We start from the raw sequence: 18991 nt of genomic DNA on the forward strand, positions 1-18991 counted from the left end.
TACAATATTTAAATCATAAGCCACAACTGTGTATCATCCAATTTGACTACCTATCTATATATTATGTATTATTATAATCATTTACAACGAATGCGTTATAAATATATTAATACATTAGTATAAAACCGCCTAGAAGTCTAGAACACATAACAAGACACTCAACCGGACATAAAAAGAGCCATCTTCATCAGTATGAATAATAATCTATTGCCGTGGAGTCGTCCGGAGTTGAAACTACTGGCAATCAAGGATATACAAAGTGAACTTTCGTTTGTGTTGACTTTAGGAAAAAACGGTAAAACACGATATTCAATTTTTTCCAAATTATTTATGGAATAATGAATAATGCAACAAAACTCAAACGCTCGACTAATGGAATATTGATAAAAAAATAATTTCTCAATCCGAAAACCACCGACGTCCGACGTAAAAGTATTAATATACATAAATACATATATTTTTATGTCGAAAAACATCTATTAGGTTTTCTATGATTGAAAGATTAATTTTTTTCTCTTGACATAACGTAGCTATACTAAATGGCTAATGTATAATAACTAATGAATGACCTAGTGTAGAATTAATAAACCTATACCTAACTACAATAGATATTTTTCTCGTTTCTTACAACAGAGATCAACGAACTTCTTTAATCGTAGATACATAATAATAGCCTGTAGTTTCTTGTATAGGCCAACAGCCGACTTTTCCTAATCAAGCAATCGTGTGGTTTATAGGTAGGTATTAAGTACTAATATAGTAAACTAGTTACTACTCGAAACACTATTAGAATCGTAATCGAATAGGTACACATCTAAAAGTATCTACAAGAAGCTCCTGTCTCGCGCACTAAGCATCAACTCTTTAGATTTAATTCAACCGTGGAATGCAAGTATATATATGTTGCAGTATATATTCAATCAAATAGTATTCCATTTATTTACCGTATTAGTTATTTGATCAAGTTAAATCTCTATAATCGTTTTTATCATATTTCAGATTCAGATTCACATAAGATATATTTTATACAGTAACAGTACTGCTTAACTGCCTTAGTCGTTCTACGTTCTAAATTTGATTTTATATATCAAAAATATTAATTAAATAGATTAAACATAAAGATACGCAAAACATAACCTAGGTACCTATACACATTATTAGACATACCTACATATATATTTTATCATGATACTATAGAATTCATAATCATTGAACCGTAAATATTCATTTATATTGTTAAAAAAAAGTAATATATACATATACTAATGCAAATAACTAGTGTGAAATATTTTATGACTCATCAAAGTTGAGTTTACATGCCAATGTTGCCAAATAGGTACATTAAATGGTGGATGGGTGGGTCAAAATATTTTATTCAGTAAAATTGATACTGCTGTCTATAAGTTATAGTTGTGTACAAAATAGATATCAGTAGGTTATGTTACATCGATATTAATCTGTTAATGACATTTTATTGGAGCATAATAGGTAATAGAAGTACAATGAATACTATATTAAATACAATTAACCTCCTACATAATTATATGAATTAAAATATAGGTATAGATAATTAAGCAATCACAAATTTGTTTTTAGAATTACCAAATTTATAATTAAATTTTTATAAACTAATAATTATAGTAAACCTAATCTAACCTTTTTTAATTTCTTAGAAAATTTACATTGCGTATACAATTACTAAATTAAGCAAACTCGATAGACATTTACAATAGATTAAAAAAACATAAGTATTATGTTGAGGAAAAACCCCATTTGTAAATTATTTGTAAATTGTAATATTTCATTGTTGGTAAAACCTAATTTAATCTAACGATAGTTTCTAGTGTTTCCACTGAATACTAGCAACTCTTAGTTTTTTTTAGAATTACCTAAGTTATAAATTTACAATATTTACATACCGATACCTTTAATATAAAATCGCCAAGCATTTTATGTTGTGTAGTTTACAATATTGTACAAATTTTAAATGTAAAACAAATCATTTCAGTTTATTTTATATAATCAACTTTAGTTAAATTATAAATTATTGAAGTGTTAAGATTTCCAAAAAAAATTAAATAATTTTCTAGAAAAATTTTAAGATCTACATGTAATTGTTTCATGATTACACAAAACAATAATTAAATCAGTCCATTATGGATTGATATGTTTTGCTAGTATACTGCTCGTCGTATAACTCCTTAAACCAATGTACTTTTCTTCCATATTTTTCTTATATTATCCAATAATCTATTATCTAAAATCTAAATTTCTTATTTAAAACACACATTGTCTCATTAAATCATTGCATAGCCTATCACCTATTTATGCCTAGGCAATGTACCGGTTTACCGCCATTGACAATTGTATTGTAATATACACGAGCAAATATTGAAAACAATAGGTAGAATAACATATGCAATCAAAACCAGGTACACTATACTATGAGTTATGTACCTCACTCACATCAGGAGATTGCCCTAACAAATCTAAATTTATACCAATGATGACTAACAATTACTTGAACATAGCTTTAAAATTGATACTATCTAAATACAATATATACTGAACTAAACAAGAAAAAAGAACTCATCCAATAAAAGATAACCAACATAACCAATCTAATTTACACGAGTCTTTTCAGTGGAACCATATATTCATAAGTATATGAATTTAAATCAAAATCAAAAATTTGTAAAGAAGCTTCTGGCAAATCTGAGTAGATTCATGTTTATAGTTATGCTCAGTTACTAAAACATTTATATCAAACACGAGATATACAATAAGCTATAATAAATAAATCTGAAATTATATTCATTTTAGGATAAGAATGACTACTTGAACAATGAAAACTAGTCATATTCGCAAATGTCTAGTCACCATAGCGAGTGTTAATACCTGTCATCGAGTCATAAGATGTATATTATGTAATGACTAATGAGCTATTAGTGAACTATACCATATCATTCTTAAAATACCGGACTACTAATAAGCTAATTTTGAAATAATTTATGAATTCAATATTTTAAATACCCATTAGTATAAAAATATTATTGCACCTATACACTCACCTATAATGTGATGTATTAAAATATTAATATCATGATGTCGACCATGACAAATAATAACAGTTGATTATTGGAAACAAACCACAACATACCCAAATCTTGTAAGGGGGATCATCAGATTATTTTGGCCAATTAGTATGTATGCGTTTAAGTAGGCAATCTTATTTAGAATAGAGTATATACAGTATTAATTTGCTTAAATGCCTTAAATAAAATCTTTTTGAATACTAACACTAGTATAAAGAAATGATAAAAAAAAAAAAAACAAAATTAAACGTATGAAATAATCAATTTTTATTCCTCTTGTACAACTGTTGTCTTTTCAGATACATATAAACCATCCAAGAACTTACGGATATCCTTGTTCTTTACGGTTGTAGACTGTTGGATTAAAGCAGCTAGAACAAATAATAAATAATTTTTTATTATAATTAAACACTAGATAATACAAATTGAATCATTTATACGCCATAGTTTATAATTTATACAATAAAAGTGTTTTAAATTTTTATTTAACTTTTTTTCAGATTAATAGTTTGGGTTAAAGACATTAAACCTCCATGTGTTTTGTCTTGCAAATACATAATATTACATTGAATTTAAATTTACCTACTATAAAATCTTAAAATTATCGGGTAAACCTCATACTTTTTATTAAAAAAAAAAATTAAAACCAGTTTGAAAATCTTAAATTTTTATGCGTTTAAAATTTTAATTAATCACTCTGAAATTGAAATATATAAAAAAAAACTTTGAGGTTAACTTTTCTAACTTTTAATTTTGGTGATAAATTAACTGTAATAGTAAACATCAAGGAGTTAAATGAGTTTTTCAAAAGTAAAACTACAGGATGTTAAGTTATAACAATGCCCTAAGACCTGAAACCCTTGAACATAATTTATGTATACAAAAATTTCAATTTTGTTTTAAAATTCACAACGTACTACTATAGAGATAAAAACAAAGGTGCAAAACATATACTTCTTTTAAGAGTATATACCAAGCTAAACTTATATACCTATCATTAATGAAATAATTGTTGACAACAAAAATAAGTGATACGGAGAAAAAGATTAAAATATATTATATAAACTAAATTAAGAACATAAATTAATTGCAAATAGCAAAGACTATATACTAGAATTATCTTAATTATAATATTGAGACATAACTATGAATAATTTTAAAATATTATATATTATGAACTATTAACAAACTATTAGTGATTAGTTCACATGTATATAATATAGTGTGTATTTTGTAGGACAGTAATCATTATTATCAGATGATTCAGGATTCTACCACAATACATCAATAACACCTAAAAATGTAATAATTATAAAAATATAACTCAAGAAAATTATTTGTATATCTTGGTTTATCTGTATAAATGTAAATTTACATTTGACAGATTGCCTTTGACTGAGAACCAATAAGTTTAACTTTTAAATTGTAATTTTTGTTACATTATGTGTTCAAAAAAAATTGGAAATACTCCACTTATAGTTTGCATGATTTAAAACTTACATACAATAATAACAGATAACACTATTAATAAGCTTGAAATCAAAATTACATTTAGCTTTATTTTATCAGTATGACAGTATTGTAAGACATGGTACATCAAATGTAAAATTGCATAAATTAAATAAATTATAATTATAACAGTACTGGTCTAATTGACACTTGCCAAAAAATAATTCTCCCACAATTCAAATTTAATTTATGTTAAATTAAACTATTAATTTTTTTTTATTATTATTTAAAAATTGAAAAATTTTGGTAGCATAAATAGATATGGGCCAATAGTTGATACTACCTTGGAGATCCAAATTTATAGTTAAACCTTTGATCAAAATGTATGATATTCTATGTTATATGTTTAATAAATAAAGACAATGTAAGCAGGTATGGGGTTCTCTTAAAATTATTATATAATGCTAATACCATTTATTATAATAACAAAACTTAAAAGATCTAATTGGATTATAAAATTAAAAGTAGCATATTCTGAACTATTAAAATTTGTATCCATACGCCTATTAATAATCATTCTAAAGGTTCCCTCTAAATTTTAAGTTGTTGGATTCAATATCAATAACCAACTATATTTAATACATTAACTAAAAATATTGTTTTATAAATAGCTTATTCATAATCATTGAATTAAAATGAAAAATGTATAATTAATCACGTTTTACATTATTTAATAGACATTTTTATCAAAATATGGACATTGAATATGAACAGCATATTTACTACCTATCCTGGATTCAATTAAGCCAACAGATATTTCTCTGGACCAATAAATATTTTACTATTATTAAAATACTAAACTTAAATTTATAAATAATTTAATTAGTAACTATCAACAATTAGTAAATTATATTTTAATTTAAAGTGATTTGATATAAAATTTAAATTTAATTGAGAATTTAAGTATTTAATCATACAAATTATAAATGATATATTATATTATACCTGATCTAGAAACTTTTTCTATGTCATTTCCTTCAACAATTAACTCGTCTTTTTGTTTTGAGTTAGTTATGGTTACACCTGGCGACATCTTGACACGTCTAATATATTTTTCACCCAAGAAATTTCTGATTTCTATGAGTGAATTGTTTTCAGAAGTAACGCAATTGATTGGGAAATGGGCATACACAGCTCTCATTTTGTACAAGAAACCCTAAAAATAATTAAAAAAATAATTTCAAAAAGTTTTATTATTTAATTAATAGGCGCTTACTTTAGTCACACCCTTTATCATGTTTTCAACATGGGTACAGATAGTTCTGACGGCAGCCAATTCTTTCTTGGTGCCAAACCATTTTTCCACAGTTAACAAACGTGGTCCTTTCAGGTATATATCAACAGCCAAATGTTTAAAATTTCTCTCTAATGAACCACGGGGGCCTTTTACAATTATAATCCTCTTATTGACCGTGACATCAATGCCTTCGGGGATTTTCACGGATTGGTTGGCGTTTATGGTCCTCATCTGAAAGTTTTAAATAAATATTTTAAATGGATATTCAAAACAAAACATACAAAACAACAATAAATATTGTATCTCAGTGAAGATTCAGAAGTTAATAATGACCAATATACAAAATGTATCAGTGTGCAACAGGCATTAATGAGATTATGCAGCCAGGAAATCTTAAAAATTACACAATGAAATCACTGAAATTATAATAATTTATATTAATGATACATAGTACACGGATTTATTGCCCGTGTGCACTTTTAATTCAATGTTGAGGATGTCAACGAAAAATTCAATACATTCCAAAATTTTAAACTCACAATAGTTAACAGAAATACTCTTAAATAATCGACTAATTGGTTAAGTCGTGTCCGAAGATCAAAAATAAGACCTATATAAAAATCAATAGAAACCTAACACAGCAAATAGTCACGGAGAAGTGCAAAATCAACTTGTCGTCGGTCGTCACCGTCGTAAGTCACGAAACTAGAAAAAATATACTTCTAAACACGAACACAAAATAAAATAACAATTGTGGAGAACTTACTGCTACGATCAATTGATTTTAAAATATAATACAGTAGACGAAAATTTGGATTACCTTGGATGAAAATCCGAACACACCGACGACGTAAACTAAAATCGAAGAAGAGAATTATTTGTTTAAGTGTGTATTCGAGGTTATGAAAAATATCATGAGGACGTGGTATAAGCGGTATGCTTTAATGTACGATATTTAGTCGTAAACACAACCACAGTAACCAGTATGATTTTTGTTATCAATATTCTTATCAACCGTTGTTTTTGTTTGGCGTCAGTTTGCCATTGCTTAAAAATGCTTACTGCAATACTGCATTACTGCATAGACGCATAGTGCATTAGTACCTCACTACCTCAGAGTACATAGCGCTTAACTGTTTACTGATAAGTGGTTTTAGATACAGCTTACCATTTTTATGAAAAACGCGTTTTGTACGTCTCGTAAGTAAATTATTTATTTATTAAATACTTAACCTCTGAAAAAAATACTCGCCCATTTTTAAAAACAAACACCATGGCTGAAATAAGCTCGTATAGAGATCAGCACTTTAAAGGCTCTCGAAGTGAGCTCGACAAGTTATTGCGCACGTCAACAACTATGTACATTGGAAACTTAGCTTTTTATACGACTGAAGGCCAGATATACGAACTGTTCTCTAAATGTGGTGATATTAAGCGTATTGTCATGGGCCTTGACAAATTCAAGAAAACACCTTGTGGTTTTTGCTTCATCGAGTACTATACAAGGGAAGATGCAGAAAATTGTATGCGTTATGTTAACGGCACTCGTTTAGACGACCGAATCATTCGCACAGACTGGGATGCTGGATTTCTGGAAGGCAGACAATATGGTCGTGGAAAAACAGGTGGTCAAGTGCGGGACGAGTATAGGACTGATTATGATATTGGCCGTGGTGGATATGGCAAAAACGCTCAACCCAAGGCAGACATGATAATATTTGGCAGAAATAAAGACGCCCTTCCAATGGATTAATGCACAATTTAAGCCCACCAAATTATATCTTTTTCAAATATTTATAATTTTTTTTTTTTTTTCTTATCATGTAAATTTCCTACTGCTTGATTTTGTAAATAAATAAATATTTTATATGTTGTAGAAGTGTATTCAATTCAAACTCAAACGATCATTCTTTGATCATGTTTAATCACATTGGAATGTGACACTTTTAAATTTCTACGCACAAATGAATGATAACCGATCTGATAATTTGCATTGCTGTGAATATATTAATATGAATGAAGAAAAGTCTACTATAATATCAGATCTTTGTATTTGTCCGCCATTTGGAAACTGCTGTTCTAAGTAAATATACTGAACACTTATCATATTATTGAATACTGGCACTGTTTTTAGTTAGCTTGTTTTATTTTTTAACAATTTGCAGCAACTTCTTTATAATTCTTAATGATGAATGATAGCCATGTATAACACTATTGTCATAAATAAAACTATTGATAAGTTAATTAACAAATTTCTATTTATCAACTTTAAGTTTTACAATTTTTTTTCCCTGAAATAAGTGTTAGTTATAAAAAAAAAAAAAATTATTTTATACCTACAAACTAGTATTATTATAATTTTGAAGTAATTAGCAATCAATAAAATCTTTGTGTACCTAAATAAAAAAAAGCAATGATAAATTTAAAGTTATAGGTGAACCAAGTTAAATTATAATTTTTATTATAATTATATGTTGGTTATAAATATAAGAGTATGTTTAAGAATCTTAAATTTTTCTTCTGAAAGAATTAATTAAAAATCTTAATTATGTTACTAACAACTAGTGGCCAATGAGCAATGCTGATAGAAAAAAAGTATTACAGTGATATCTTTTATTAACAATTCATTTATTTAAATAAGGCTAATATGAAGTTGAAAATGTCTCAAACAATTTCAATTATAATTGTTAGTAGAGTAGTGTTAATGCACATACGAGATACAATATACTTATATTCAAACTATAAATATAAACTATTTAAACATAATTAAGTATATTAATTATACGTGTTAACAACATATATGTATTGAAATAAAATGTTTTTTAATCTGATGAGGATTATCCTTAATTTAAATTCGTATTAAAATAATTAGTAATTGTATCTAGCATATTTTGAATATTTCAATGTTTATACCTTATATTTATCATTTATCAAATTACTTGATTACTTATGAAAATGGGTAATAATCTATAGACTATCAATATACAATATTTTTAATGATAAAAGTACAACTGGTCGTTATTATCAAAGATGATGACATATATGTAGTAAAGATGTTGAAATACTGTTTTTAATACTTAATTTTTACATTATTTTAAATAAAATGTTTTAAATGTATATTTTGTAGCACATTACAGTATTTTTAGAAACACATTTGAGGATTTCTTGTGCATTTAAATCCATTTCTTAGTAACAATTATTGGGCTATTTCTAAGACTTATAAAAATGGATAAAAAATGTAATATACAATGCAAATAAAAATATTTGACTTTCATTTTTAAACAGACAGTATTTTAATTAATAGGCATTGTAGTTTTAAATATACATAGCCAATCATAAGAAAAGATAAAAGACTTATTTCATTACTCATAAGCATAAGATCACAATCTTATTAAAGTAAATTTCATATTCAAAAAAAATTACAAATGCATTAACAAAATGATAAAATAAATTTTTAAACGTAGAGGGAAAATAATTTATTAAAACAATCATATTATGACCATTATAAATTATGTAACATATTGTATATATATGTATATATTTTATATTATATATTCTGTTATTACTAGTTAAAATAGTAATTATAAAATTAAATTATTATTTTCTATTATTAAAATGTATAACTATACATCTTAATTTATTTAAATTGTTTCAGTTTATTGAAATGTCCACCATCTAGAGACATAGAAATAAATGTTATGGTGGCAAATTTTCAAGATCGATTTAGAATTCCTTGGCAGGGTGGAGCAAGACGAATTTCTTTAGATTCTGCTGTGCCATTACTTCTCTTTCCAGCTACTCTTTATTTTGCTGCCTTGGGGTTTTGGCCAACCATATTAATGTTTCCGTTGATTACATTTTTTCTTTATTACACTCATCGTACTGTCCGCAAATACAGAGTGGCTACGAAATTCTTCTATGTTTGGACATTGACATCAGCATCATTAGTGTTAATTATATTCCAGTTTCTGGTTGTGCCCATGTTAGATATAAACACTAATGAAAACATCATAATTACAGTCACTATGATAGCCACAGCAGCTTGTTTTTATTTTACCAAGAAACATGCGATCAAATCTCATCTGAAATATGATCTAGAAATGACTAATATCAATGAAACAAATGAAAATATAATTTTAATAAGTGAAATTGAAAATATTCAATGCAATACTTGTAAAAGAGATGTACCATCCAGAACGTATCACTGTTTTGTGTGTAAGACCTGTGTGATCCAACAACACATACATTCTTATTGGTATGATACTTAGGCCTACCGATTTACACTAAGCATAAATAAATACAATCATAATAATGTATTATTTATTCATACAGGATAGACTGTTGCATCGGAAAATATAATAGGAAACCATATATGGCAGGTCTGTTACTTGGTTCAATTTTGTTTACTTTCTTATCAAATCTCATTCTAACTACGCTATGTCATCCTTTCAATGTTTTTGCAACAATCATGTTACCTGATGACTGTAGTGATGTATATTATGACATTATGTAAGATAATTTTTATTATTTTATTTTACACAAATTAATAATTTTTGATTCATTACTATCTAAAAATATTTTCATTTTTATATCAAAAAATCCTTTTGGATAAAAATTAATAACACAGGAACTTTAGAAATAATTATTTATTTATTATTAAATTATTAATAATAAATAAATAATATGAAAGATTTTCACATTTAAAAACGTTTAATTTCTTGTTTTTCATTTGCATTTATAAAAAAAAAGTCTCATCGTATTATTAATTCGATATTTAAATTCAGTGATTTTTGTTCTATTCAGTACCGGATCTAGGGGGGGGGGGTCAATCCAGGGCACGTGCCCCGGATACTAGTCATAAAGGGGCGCAAATTTCTAATTATGTAATAAGTGAAAAAAAAAAATAAAGGTTATTCATATAAAAGGGCGCTAATTTCATATTTTGCCCCGGATTAAAAAAATATTAGATCCGGCACTGGTTCTATTAATTAATAAAATGAAATAATACATTTTGATTAATTTTTGTAAAGGATCAACAGTTAGTTTTTTAATCAATATTTTGCTTAGATTCTAAATATATTTTTTAAACTAATAATATATTAATAATGAAAATAGATAAATTTGTATTAAAATGAATTAATATTAAAGACCAAACACAGTAAGCATGACTTACTCATAACTTAATTTATGTATTTTGATTTTTTCTAGGTATGGTATTTGTTTTGTATCCGGGTTATATTGTTTTGCAGTCGCAGTCATTTTATTTGTAATGTTTATCAACGATTTCTATTTGGTTTCCCTAGGAATAACTTACCACGAGTGGCAAGAACAATGTAAAGATTTTAAAAGTGGTTGCCGTTGGTTCCTATCTAGGCACTTTATTAGAAATTTATTTTCAAATTGGAAAGCATTTTTCAATAATGTCTGAACTCTAAGTCTGAATATATGTTTTTAATTTTTCATACATCTATTTTATGAATTATTTTTGTTATATAATATAATATATATATATATTAAGTTTTTATTTTGTAATAATCATTTCATATTGTAATATAATAATTATATAAATAATAATGTTTCATTCAATTGTTAGGTAGCACAAGAAAAACAATATATATAATTAATCTATACATATTTTGTACAATTTTGTGATAAATCTACAGTAAGTATATTATAATTCAAATTCTGGTGGAATAAAGTCTGGTAAAATTTCTTGAACCTTTTCATGCCACATACGTAGTCGGCAGTCTTTAAGCCTTTCCTTGTACATTATTTCAGGAAACTTTCTCCAATTATCAAAACAATGCTTCATTATTATCCTACAAATTACAATCAAATTCCAATCAGTATTTATCAACAATAACTATTGAGTTTTTATCTTGTATTAATAATTATCTATTTTGACTAAATAAATTAATCTTATAATATATTAATATGTCAAATATAGATTTTATAATATAATTACTTGTTATGATAAGATTCTGCTTTCAACATTTTTATTTGTGTTTGAACTCTAATTTCTCTGACATAATCATGCCATCTCTTAAACCAATATTCTTCCATTTTAAAATTGTGCCAATCTTCAGCTACTTGTTGTTTTTTTTTCCTCTCTTCTAAAATCTAGAAATTAATTATTGAAATAAACATATCATAATATGTTCACTTGTTTATATTGTCATAAATTCGTAAATTCGTAACTTAATAAAATTAGGTAGGTACCTACCTACTACAATACTACCTATATCGTTAATTGTATATTATTATTTATTTATGTAGGTACCTACCTAAATTATATACTCTAACATCACATATACCACTCAATGTAATGTAAAATAATTAGATTTTATGAAATGTGACTTGCACATAATTAAGTTATACCTCATAAAATCCTAGAAATGTAGTTTTCATTAATTTCTGCTTGTAAAACTGATCAGCCAAAAATATTTTCTCGTTCATACTATTATTCACGTAAAATCGCCATTTGTTGAAGCAAGTGCTGACTAATTGTCTGTCGTAGTGTTCTGAAGCCTCTTCTGCCCGCCATCTGGCACAATTTAAATTCGCTCTGAACGCTTCGAGTCCTCTCCTCATCAACAGTTTACGATACGAATCGTCAGCGATCCGAACGTTCTCCCGCCACGCTTCCCTTTCCGCCTTTCGTCTTTCCTCTTCGATAGTCCTCAATCTCAGGTTTTCCCTAGCCTCGAGCAATCGCTCGCGTTTCTTTTCCATCCGTTCTCTCATGCACTTTTCCTCCAGCTCACGTTTTCTCCGCATTTCTTCCTGTTCCGCCTTCCGGCGCCTCTCCTTAATTGCCTCCCACTTAACCCGGCGTTCCAGGGCCCGTACTTCCATCCGGTTCAGTATGTCCGACGGATTCGCCGTGGCAGCGCTGCGCTGTGGCGGCTGCGCGTTTCGGATTTTGGGTTTCCTTTCATACCCGCCAGAATGATGCAGATCCTGCAACAGTCTCTGGTTCTCAAGTAACGCCTTTTCGGATTCCAATTTAAATTGTTGAAGTCTCAGGCGTTCGATTTCCATTCGCTGTTTCTCAAGCATTTTTTTCTGTTCGTCAATTTTTGCCTGCTGACGGTCACGGTGGGCGATCCGCTTCGTCACTGGTGCCACACGATTCCACGCACAAGTCTGTTTATTGTCATCGGCCGTTCTATTCTTCCGCCGACGATTGTCAGTGTCCAATTCTTCTTGAATTTTCGACAAAAACTTATTGACTTTATTGTTAATCCCTTCGAGACCGCGGGACGCTTTCGATTTTGTCGTGTAATCCCGCCACTTGTCCCAGTAAATCCTCTGCAGCAAACGCATTGCCAACGTTTCTGATCCGTTTTTTTCGCTCGTCGCGTTGTTACAACATCGGTCATTTTCAGTAGTTGTACGATCAGTTTGATAGTCGTCTTCCGTGCACTCGAATATCGTTGTTGGTTCGCTACCGCGATTATTATAATCATTTTGATAGTAATTAATGTTGTTGTTGATGATGTTGACGTTCAACTGTTGTACATTGATGACGGTAAAATTATTGACGATTGTGCTGATTCTCGCATCAGGTGACGTGTTACGGCAAATATTCAAAACATCATTGATGACCGCCGCGTTTTTGCAGCGAAACTCTTCGTCCTGCTGCAATGCTCGTCGATCAACGATCGACGATATTCTTCGTTCGGTGTGTTTCAATTTTTTCCTGCGCGCACACCTGTCATGTACAATATTATAACAAAATTAGTTACGACTTATTAATAATAATATAATAAAATATATATAATATATAGTCGAAGTCAAATATAGATATGAAATTCTAATTGAGATTTAAGTTTTGGATGGTTTTTATCATACGATGTTTAAACATTTATTACATCCAAATAAACAGCCTGCAGATGACTTACATTGTATAATACTGTGTATTCGAATTAAATAAATAAAATTAATTTAACTGAAATTAAATCAAAAATCTGAAAAATTTTAAATGCACAGGTAATACCTTAATAAACATGCATATAGCGAATGGGGGGAGGAGAGAAGCTCTCAAATTCACCCATATTTGTATTAAAAATAAAACTATCTAGGCATATGTTTTATAACATTTAGCTGCAGTTGTAACACATGACATATTCGTATATAAAACACATAATATACAGTTAGTTAAATTTTAAGTCTTAATTTTTTTTTTTTTTTTTATTTAAATTAGTTTAGTAGTAGTTTTTCACATTTAATTAAGTTGTTTGATGAAAAATAAAAACTTACTTGTTTATATCTGAAATAACTTTTTTACAGTCTCGTTTAATTAACCAACGATGTTCATCTTCTGTCTAAAATGTAATCAAAATAAATTAAATAATTAACTATACTACTTATTACCCACATAATACTAAATAATAAATAAATATAACGTTGAATAAAATATTATGTTAGTTATTTTAGATCATGCATAAAAAAAAAAAAAAATCACTAAATCTTTTAAGAAATGTTTATAGTCGAGTAAAAATAATTTACCTATAATTGGCCAACTACAAAAACTTAATAAATGCAAATATTTCAAAACATAAAAGTAAAAATTCATCGGTTGCGTATACTAGCTACACCAATAATTGTACACACACATTTTATGTAAGAACGATCCGATATAAATAAGGCAATATAAGATAAACTTAGTTTTATTTTTATGATAAAAATTTTACTATTTACCAAGTGTCTTTCAGAATTACTAACGATTCTATCCAATTGTTTTCTACTAACAATTCTATAATCTTCTAGATTTTTTTTGGAAAATTGTGCAACGTCTTGAACTGCTAAGTTGCAGTATTGGAAGTTGACGGCCTGGGGATCCATATTGAACGTTATCTCAACATATATTGTTCTTAAACTTAATATTTTATACATACAACATATTCAATTTAATATACACATAATTAAACAAGAAGTAGAAACAAAATATGTATTATATTGTGCACTATACATGTCTACGTAGTTATTTTACGTTTCATAAGTTTAGTTTACACCTTTCACGCCGATGTATCAATAATAACACTCATGACTGCGTGTTTTACAATATTACACATTAATAAAATTATAACAATAACAACAATTACACCAGACCCTATGATATATTGTGATGCCGGTAAGAAAATGTTTACATGTTACTACCATGATCGCTATAGCAACTGTGATATAGCCGATATAGGTATAAACTATGATATAATATTATAGTTGATGTAAATACCTACATAATACATATTATATATCATAATAGAATTTTATTATATTGTAAGATATTAATGAGAAATTTTGAACGCCATAGAATACTGTGTTTAATACTACTTAGGTACATTATAGGTACCAGGTAGGTAACCAAAAATTTTTATAGTTAAATATGATTTATGACAAATAAAATATAAAAATAAATAATATTTATATTTTGAAAACTAATTGATATTGGTTATATTATAATATAAAATATTTTTCATTTTTCACTTTATTATTATTTACTTATAATAAATAAACATAGCTATAAGGATTCGGGGCGTTAAGGTTACTGTATTTCGTTACACCACTTTAAACACACAAATATAATAATAAAAAATACGTATTTATTTATTTTTTTTTTCTGTACTCAATTGTATTTAAAAATAGATAACTAAACTTAAAATAGTTGTTATTTATTTATTAGACAATATTACGACTAAAGAAGCTCAATTACAAGGAGAAGAAAGTGTTTATATTAATAACAGTAACTTGCAGCTAAAAAGGTATTTGACTATTACAATAAAATACAAATTGTAACTCACTAAAAAAAAAAAAAAATTTATCAAAAAGCGGTTTGTTAAAAAGGAAAAGAAAAGTCTTCATTGATAATTCTTAATAAACGGATTAAATTAGAATTAGATAATTATTTCTTGTGAAACGTGTTAGAACTCTGAAGCTGACTATAGCGATTAGTATTTTCAGCTTACAAGGAGAAAAAAATTGTACATAATGCATTGAATATTTTATAAGCAGCAAATTCATAAATTTTGCTATTACATTGATCACTAGTTTACATTTAGTAGCCTATCTACAACGCCGTGCGACCACTAATTTATAATAAATTTAATTATCTACGATTAATACATTTCTATTTCTACTATATTTTATTCATCTATTGTAGTATTTTACTACTATTAACACAGATATAACGTGCTATATTCAACAGACTACTGAAGTAGACTATTTATATTATTTCCAATACCTACTCACCTATTTCGTCAAAAATCAATATCAATTATTATAAATCTATGATCAATTATTAATTTTTCAAATTGTTATCATTATTATTATAAACTTGTAACTATTATATTATTTTGATTCAAAAAATAGGCTAGGCCCAAAAATATGGTATATTATTATACAGTGCTTTAAACAGAAAATATATACAGTGGAACCTCGATAACTCGAACTTCTATAAGTCGAATTTTCGATAACTCGAAAGAATATCTTGGCTCCTACTTTATAACATATCATATGACGTGTAACCTCTGTAAGTCGAATTTTCGATAACTCGAATTTTTTTTTCGCCCCCAACCGATTCGAGTTATCGAGGTTCTACTGTATATATATATATATATATACAGTGTTATATATATATATACAGTGTAATTTGTGTATAATGTATAGGACGCACTAAAAGTAAACTGATAAAGATAAATCTTCGATACATTTTATGTTAAAAGCAGGAAAAAATAATAATGGTTTCTTAGAATTTTAAAATAAGAACTTCAGACAGTTTAGCGCCTACTGCCTATATATACGTAGCTTATAGAAACATGGTTTCTATAGAAGACGATCAACGAATAAATAACCACCCATTGGCCATTCGATACACAATTTTATTTTAGTAAGATAAATGTATCCAATATCCACAATATCATTATATCAACCATATAACTATGTAAGACTTGTGCGTAACTTATAATTTTTTACTTAACGTTTATAAAAAATATAGTTTCATGAATTTATTTTTCAGTTCCTATAAATATATATTATATACATCATATACACACGCCGCGTACATACTGGTTTCTGTTTATAATAATACAGTAAAATATTATTGTTGTAATGTTGCATGTAAACAAAATCGAATACCGAAATACGTACGCTCGTATGTTATTGTATAGTGTATACGGTTATTATATTATACATTTATATGTATACCTAAAAACACTAACGCTTACCAATAACCCAATGCTTATAAAAAATAATAATATAATATTATACATAATTTTAGTCGGCAGGAAGACCGATAAATATTTTGTTCCGTACAAACTGCACAGCAGCATACATGAACGTCAGACCGTGACCAATTATTATTTTATTGAAATGCGTGTCGTAATGAAGTTCCAAATACATTTTTTCTGCGTTTAACGGTAAATCTGAAATCATATTTGTTGTTATACATTACAGGCCAAAAAAAAGGATCAAACGACAAAGCAGTAATCACATTGTAATTGTACATTACCTACACGAATCACATTAATGGTCATCAGTTGATAGTCTGACACTCTTATATTTATTGATACACATCAATGTATTTGACTGACTCCAAGCATTTTTACAAAATTTTTAAAACAAAAACTAACACGGTCATTTATATATTTTTATATACTTTTTTTAACATATTCATATTATTAGGTACATTTACGAACTGCGGTATTTTTATTATTATACTCGGACAAACAAAAAGAAAACATTATAGGTATTTTAAATTTTTAAACATCATACGTTATCGTTGTTCGTACATCCTCATCATATGCAATGAATCACTGGCTTGTGGTATACATTATATAGATATAATACATAATAACAATAGTCACGGTATACTGAACACTGAGAATAATGCGAACATCGACCCTTTTGCTTAAATATTATGAGTTTAGAATTAATATACAGGATGATTCTTTTCATGAAAAACACTAATTTTAAATTTTTTCAAAAGGTTATAATATTTTTGAACACATAATTTTACAAAATTTGAAGTAATTGTAAAACAACATTTTTGTCAAATTATTATTTTCATAATATATATGTTTAAAGTTATAACAAAATACATATTATTATAAAACTCATTCAAAATTCAATTATTTTAAATTTAAATACTAAAATAATATTCTGTTTCGAAGTATGAATCAAAAATGTATGCTGTTTTCAAGAAAAATAATAAAACCTTAATAAATTATAAGGATAACAAATTGTAAAAATATAATGCTTTTTTTCAAATATTTTCTTTTTAAATGTTTTAAAATTATGTAAAAAAATATATTTTTAAAAACATTCATATTTTTCTAAATAACGAATATTTACTTTCAATATAATCACCTTGTATTAGTATAATAATAATGTAAGCGAGACGGCTTACGATTTACAAATAACGATGGGAACTGTGCAACGAAGACTAAAAACAATCAGAATACAATTTAATTTGTGGCTAGTGCTATAATGAGAACATTGAAAACGTCTTTCCTATATCTGTATAATATTTCAATTATTATTACGATGAAACTTACGAAATTTTTAGAAAACGAATTAATGTATAATATCCTAGCGGGACGTACCTTACCTATAATATTTATTATTCATTTTATTCGGTAGGTATATTACAATATAATACGTTGTCGTCGTGTATAAAAATTAATTGCCGTTTAAGTAATAATATTATAATTTATTAAAGTCAAAGGAAATAAAATAAACGCATTTGGGAGAAGTTGGTTGTGTTCACATCGTGAATCGTTATTGAACGATAAAAACATTAAACAACCTCTATAGGTAATATTACGATTTCAATAATTATATACCAGCTATAATAATTAAAATTTTATAAATATGGGAAATTCAGAATTCTTTTCATTCCACATTATTATATACTAGGGGTGGCCAAACAGTCGATCGCGATCGACCGGTCGATCGTGCTAGAATTTATTTTTAGGCTGCGCTCACGAAAATTAATTATGGTGGTATAGTAACTTAATAATAATAAAAACTTTTTTATCGAAGTCGATCCTCAAAGGTGAAGTATATTTTTAGTAGATCGCGGCCGAAAAAAGTTTGACCGTCTCTGTTATATACATTGTTATAATTTGTAAACAATAAACGAGTATAATAT

General features: G+C 27.2%; 4 protein-coding genes across 6 annotated transcripts; 2 read left to right on the plus strand and 2 right to left on the minus strand.

The window, feature by feature from the left end:
• Positions 1–3338: 3338 nt before the first annotated feature.
• On the minus strand, positions 3339–6768 carry LOC112593390 (60S ribosomal protein L9). Of its 2 annotated transcripts, none has more exons than XM_025337766.1 (4): positions 6662–6768; positions 5821–6072; positions 5550–5760; positions 3339–3466 (listed from the first exon to the last, which is right to left on the minus strand). In XM_025337766.1, the coding sequence occupies exons 2-4, from the start codon at positions 6070–6072 to the stop codon at positions 3363–3365; spliced, it is 567 nt and encodes a 188-aa protein (XP_025193551.1). In that variant the 5' UTR covers positions 6662–6768; the 3' UTR covers positions 3339–3362. The 2 variants fall into 2 exon arrangements, with proteins under 2 accessions (XP_025193551.1, XP_025193552.1); XM_025337767.1 differs by having other exon boundaries at positions 6608–6712.
• Positions 6769–6871: 103 nt separating this feature from the next.
• Positions 6872–11287, plus strand: LOC112593389 (palmitoyltransferase ZDHHC23). The gene is made up of 5 exons (XM_025337765.1): positions 6872–7041; positions 7719–7924; positions 9497–10096; positions 10174–10350; positions 11050–11287. Exons 2-5 carry the CDS (start codon positions 7806–7808, stop codon positions 11267–11269), a joined length of 1116 nt encoding a protein of 371 aa, XP_025193550.1. The 5' UTR covers positions 6872–7041; positions 7719–7805; the 3' UTR covers positions 11270–11287.
• LOC112593391 (nuclear cap-binding protein subunit 2-like) lies at positions 7035–7699 on the plus strand. Its single transcript, XM_025337768.1, has one exon. The coding sequence runs from the start codon at positions 7115–7117 to the stop codon at positions 7592–7594; it is 480 nt and encodes a 159-aa protein (XP_025193553.1). The 5' UTR covers positions 7035–7114; the 3' UTR covers positions 7595–7699.
• An 83-nt stretch (positions 11288–11370) lies between the features above and the next one.
• Positions 11371–15082, minus strand: LOC112593408 (coiled-coil domain-containing protein 191). 2 transcript variants are annotated; one of them, XM_025337795.1, is made up of 5 exons: positions 14596–15082; positions 14104–14168; positions 12220–13555; positions 11807–11961; positions 11371–11660 (listed from the first exon to the last, which is right to left on the minus strand). In XM_025337795.1, the coding sequence occupies exons 1-5, from the start codon at positions 14737–14739 to the stop codon at positions 11513–11515; spliced, it is 1848 nt and encodes a 615-aa protein (XP_025193580.1). In that variant the 5' UTR covers positions 14740–15082; the 3' UTR covers positions 11371–11512. The 2 variants fall into 2 exon arrangements, with proteins under 2 accessions (XP_025193580.1, XP_025193578.1); XM_025337793.1 differs by having other exon boundaries at positions 14545–15082.
• Between the last annotated feature and the right edge of the window lie 3909 nt (positions 15083–18991).

This window comes from Melanaphis sacchari, unplaced genomic scaffold, assembly GCF_002803265.2.
Source record: "Melanaphis sacchari strain LSU unplaced genomic scaffold, SCAv2.0 Contig202_pilon_pilon, whole genome shotgun sequence".
NCBI lineage: Eukaryota > Metazoa > Arthropoda > Insecta > Hemiptera > Aphididae > Melanaphis > Melanaphis sacchari.